The sequence below is a fragment of the Glycine max genome, chromosome 4, assembly GCF_000004515.6.
Source record: "Glycine max cultivar Williams 82 chromosome 4, Glycine_max_v4.0, whole genome shotgun sequence".
In the NCBI taxonomy this organism is placed as follows: Eukaryota; Viridiplantae; Streptophyta; class Magnoliopsida; order Fabales; family Fabaceae; genus Glycine; species Glycine max.
The window spans coordinates 7,887,341-7,892,400 of record NC_016091.4 but is presented as its reverse complement, the minus strand read 5'-3'; the positions used below and the strand labels follow the sequence as shown (position 1 = coordinate 7,892,400).

General features: G+C 26.8%; 1 protein-coding gene across 1 annotated transcript; it reads left to right on the top strand.

The window, feature by feature from the left end:
- Nucleotides 1-837: 837 nt before the first annotated feature.
- On the top strand, nucleotides 838-2,291 carry LOC100783854 (uncharacterized protein At5g65660). Its single transcript, XM_003522692.4, has 2 exons — nucleotides 838-1,147; nucleotides 1,659-2,291. Exons 1-2 carry the CDS (start codon nucleotides 929-931, stop codon nucleotides 1,818-1,820), a joined length of 381 nt encoding a protein of 126 aa, XP_003522740.1. The 5' UTR covers nucleotides 838-928; the 3' UTR covers nucleotides 1,821-2,291.
- Nucleotides 2,292-5,060: the final 2,769 nt, after the last annotated feature.

Genomic DNA, 5,060 nt, shown 5'->3' with positions numbered 1-5,060 from the left:
CTTGTCAGTTGGGGCATATCTCATGCTCCCTCTGTGTTTCCCTATTAATAATATGCTTTGCTTGTAAAAGAAATAACATTAAATCCTGGATTAAAAACAATATAAAATTATTAAAAGGAAATATAAATATATGGTTAAAATATTTTATATTTATAACAAATTGACTTATAATTGATTGGTTTATATACTAACTTTATTGAAATCTGTATTATTGAATTTAAATATGTATGAGTGTCGATAACCACACAAAATATAATATTTATATATTGGAAATTTTAGTCCCATAGTAAATATTTATAATTACAAGTGTTAAAACATTAGGAATGAATAAGAGATTATAAGTGTAAATATCATCCACACTAGGAATAAGAGATTACATAAGAAGAAGAAAAAAAGTCAATAGTAAAATTCATTTATGAAAGTATGATGAGATGATAAAATAATTGTTGAAAGATAAAAAATTTAAATTTAGTCTATAAAAAAAAATATGACACATTAATTCTACAAACAAATTTAGTAATAAATTAATTCTAAAATTTTAAGATTTAATGTCATCAAATTAATCTTTAAATATTATAACTTTTTATATAAATTTAACGGCACCATAAATTTATCATATATTGTTTTCATAATCAAAAACTAAATCTCTATTTTTCATGTTTGAGTGAGCAGATTTTCACCCATCACACTGGCAGAGTAAGTGTAAAAATATGGTTGGGATTTTTCTTTCCGTACTAAACGGAATATGTACCTCCACCAACTCTCCTTCTAAGTCACATCAAACAAACATCTATCTGTAATAAAATATGTTACACCCCACTAACTAGTAAGTGCATCCTTCGTGCAGAGCCTCCACGTTTCTTTCTTATTAAAGCTGATGCTTTCTGTGACTTGATTCATTCAGGTGAAAGGAAATGAGAGAAGAAAAATGGAGATTGAGGACACATCGAATGGAGTATCTATTTCATTTCCTCTTGGTTTAGCTCTTCTCGTTGCCTTGTTATTGTTCCTTTGTTGCTTCTTTTGCTGCTGCTTGCACTGGGAAAAGCTCCAGCCTTTGTTTCCATTTTGTATGGTTATCGACACTCGGCCTCAGACACAAGCAGACTTAACTCCCCCTCTTCACAAACCTGGCTTTCCTGTCTTGGTAACTTGCTCACACAGTCACACCAAAAACACCATTTGCTTCTAATTCTAATTTATCATCGTATTGTTGTTATTGCTTAGGAAAAATATGTTCTTCACTTATCAAAATATTAATTCTAGTCTTTATAAAAGTTCTATACGTTATTAGGTTCTATATATGTGTACTAAAAATTAAGGAATTTTAGTCTCTTATTAGAAACAAAAAACACTTGTTTTTATTAAACTATGAAAATTAAAAATCTATATAAAAAATTTAGAGTTTAATCCTTATATATTGTTTTACATTGTTATTTAATTAAATTTTTTTATTAATATGAATTTTAAGATAATTTAATTAACTATAGGTGTTAAACTGTTTTATATCATGAATACATGTCCTTTTTATTCCAAATTTTTATAGTAATTAAAATTAACATTTCAAAATATTTTAGAAGAGTAAAACATGTTTGACTCATGTTATTATTATTATTCTGCAAGGAAACAATTAATGAGTTTTGTTTTGTGGTGTTCAGATGATGAGGCATAACCGATGTGAGAGCTTGCCGGTGCTGATGCCAGGAGATGAGGTTCCAAAATTCATAGCACTAGCATGCCCATGTCAGCCTCCAACAAATGAAATGATCACAATCCATGTGCAGAAGGCAGCACCAAATGATTTTTGCAGCGGTGCTTAAAGGGACACAAATTAATTATAAATTAAAGCCTTAATTAATTAAAATACCAAGTTGCAATTAGCAAACCAATCTCAATTCTCAAGTCCCTCAAAGAAGTTTCAGCCATCGAAACACAAACAATTGTGGATAGCTTTGCCCCGAGAGAGATGATCAACAAAAAGCTCGCGGGGTTGAAGTGCTGATTGGGAAATTAATTAAAGTTGTTCATCATCCCTGGATAGCTTTCATTTTATGTTCCTTTTAGAGGGCACGAGTCGCATTGTGTATATATACCATGCACTGCAGTATGAAATTTTCTGTTCTGGTAAATTTACAAGTTGGAAATTAACAAGATCTTATATGTGACAGAATCCTTGTATGAGATTGCAGAGATACCAAGTCATTAGATAAGGAAATTAATTTTGCTGAACAATTCAAACATTTGAATGATATAAATATTTTATAAATAAATGAATGCTGTGTGTTTGAAAATTTTACCACGATCAAATCCTTCTCTTTCTTTGTTAGTACATTTAAACTCTGCTTCTTCCGTGTATTAGTCGAATATACAATATCTGTACAAAGAATTTTTTTACTTATGGACTCATGGTATGTTTGAAAAAAAAAAAGCGAAAGTAAAAAAAAAAAGTCAAGTGTAAATAAAAAATAATTTTTTATATAATTAAAAGTTGATAAATAATATTTTTGTAGTTTCCTTATTTAAATATAAAATATTGACACTGCAAATCATATTATATATAATTATTTTTTTATATATGTTTTGAAAATAAATTCTATTATTAAAAAATATTTATTATTATTATTTTATTTTAATATTTTCAATTATATACTGTAATTGTATATATACAATTGATGCATGACACAATGAAAAGTAGGTGCTGTTCCTCTTTCCACTTGCTTTCCGTCCAGTATAGAAAGTATTGTTTATTCACTTGGGTCTCACTCTTTTTATTATGTTCCAAGCTGTGGAAAGAATTAATTTTTTGGTAGTTTTCATTCTTTTCCTAATCTTTTCTTTGATTATCTTCTGAACCAGAGACACCATTAATATGTAAAATACAGTGGTATTTTTTTCCTTAAATTTGAATTCGCTCAATTTGATTCGGATACTATACGCTAAAATGATGAAGCTTGCCTGCAATTCGGAATACCTTTTTTAGGAAGAAAAAAACAATGAGACAGACAGAGAAAAGAAAAAATACAATACAGCAAAAATATTTTTTTTTTTATAGAAAACAGCAAAATATTATTAGAAACAGACAAGGGGAGTTGCGAGACATCATTATTATTGTGCATAATAATAAGTTTTCTTTTTGGTGCAGTGCATAATAACAAGTTAGTAATAATCACTGCATTGTTTTCTTTTCAGTTGTCGCCTTTATTCATCAAAGTATGACTCTAATCTTGAGTCTTTCTTTTTATTTTTCTTTTTTTTGTATAAACTAATCTTTGAGTCTGAATGGGTGGTTGAGTAAATTTAGAAGGGTCTTATGAGTTAGTATATTTACGATATTAATTAAGAAATTAAAAAGAGTTATAAAAGTAATAAGTGTAAAAATAGTCATGAATAACACAATTTTATGTATCTCAATAAAAAAATTATCTTTTTATTTTTTAATCAATATTACAAAGACATTAGTTAGAATTTATCAATTTCTAATTGAAATTATCGTTTAATTTAAAATTTAAACTCCAAAAGGTATAACTAGTTCACTTAAAAACAAGTTCGTTATAATCATTCTTGAGAAAAAATAATATTTTAATCTTAAATATAAATAAATTTTAATTATTTTGATTCTATTTAATGATACTATTTCTAAAAAAAAATATCCTTTAATTAATTGTGTTTTAACTTCAATAATTTTTTTATTTTTATATTAAATTCTAATGAAAAACACTATTTAAATAAACCGCTGTTTCATAATTTCTGCCAAGTTTATTTTTTATTTTATTTAATATTTATCCAATAAAAAAAAGACACGTGTTTCTCTTTTGTTTATAATTTTTCGAGGGATATCTAATTATTTTGAATTTAATTAACATAGTCTAATTATTGGGAATGTAGGCTTGGTGTCGGCGATATTGGCCCATTATCAAAGCCCACGATTTACGTATCTTGAGTTTGCAAAATGGCAGGAATCCAAGTACCGTATGAATGTAAATATTAGAGTAAATTAAACATGTTTTTCATTAAATTTAAGAAAATTATATATGTCTCTCAACATTTTATAAAATCTATACATGGTTCTCTTTAGATTTTAAAAAATTGCACATGTCTCTGTTTTATTTTTAAAACCTATATAAACCCTCTAAATATCCTTTAAACATTTGACAATAACAAGTGTGTTGATAATTTTATCTAAAAAAGGATAAAATATATTTTTCATCTTCATAATATGAAAATGTTTGGAATCCGTCACTACAAAAAAAAATATCTATTTTTTATACTTGTAAAATTTAAATTTGTTACTTTTTGTCCGAAGCTAGGTTCAGATACATCCCAATCTTCATGTATGTTGTTGTATAAAGTATCAAGTTTTTAAAAAAATTTACATCATTTTTTAGCCTTTTTTTTAATCAAAATTGTCAACACACATAACTTGATATTGTCAAATGCTTAGACATCATTTAGGGATTTTGTATAAGTTTTAAAAACAAAGGGAGATATATGTAATTTTCTTAAACTTCGGGAGAGACATGTGTATGTTTATCAAAAGGAAGAGAGACATGTGTAATTTTCTTAAACATAAGGGAATATGTGTAATTTACTCTAAATGTTATTAGGTAAACCTCTTATATACTGTGGCAGTTACTATTGGCACTATCACTTTTGTTATTAGCATTACCCACGTGGATGCCTTTTAGTTCTATTCCCAAATTATCCCTTGGACAAAAACATGTTTCTATTGCATAAATGAGAGTGAAAAAAAAACAGAAACATAATTATGTTGTATAAGTGTGTAACGAAATTATATTTTCGTTATGTTTTTTTGCCCTCAAATAACACAATAGAATCATGTTTTTGTCGCCAAAAGGGGGTGTAAACAAAATATACAATGAAATTATGATTTCGTTATATTGTTCAACAACGAAATCATGATTCTATTGTGTATTTTTTCCTCCAAATAACACAACTGAATCATGTTTTCATTGTGTATTTTTTACACCCCTTTTAATTAATTTTAATTGCAAGTTACACTTTTTTAAGCAATAAAATTAGTTGTAATATAATTTACCATT

What these genes read in the sequence shown, in the direction of transcription:
- LOC100783854 (XM_003522692.4), top strand. Translation starts at nt 929, where the DNA reads ATGGAGATTGAGGACACATCGAATGGAGTATCTATTTCATTTCCTCTT. An exon ending in AACCTGGCTTTCCTGTCTTG is followed by an intron (nt 1,148 to 1,658) that starts GTAACTTGCTCA and finishes TGTGGTGTTCAG; the next exon opens with ATGATGAGGCATAACCGATG.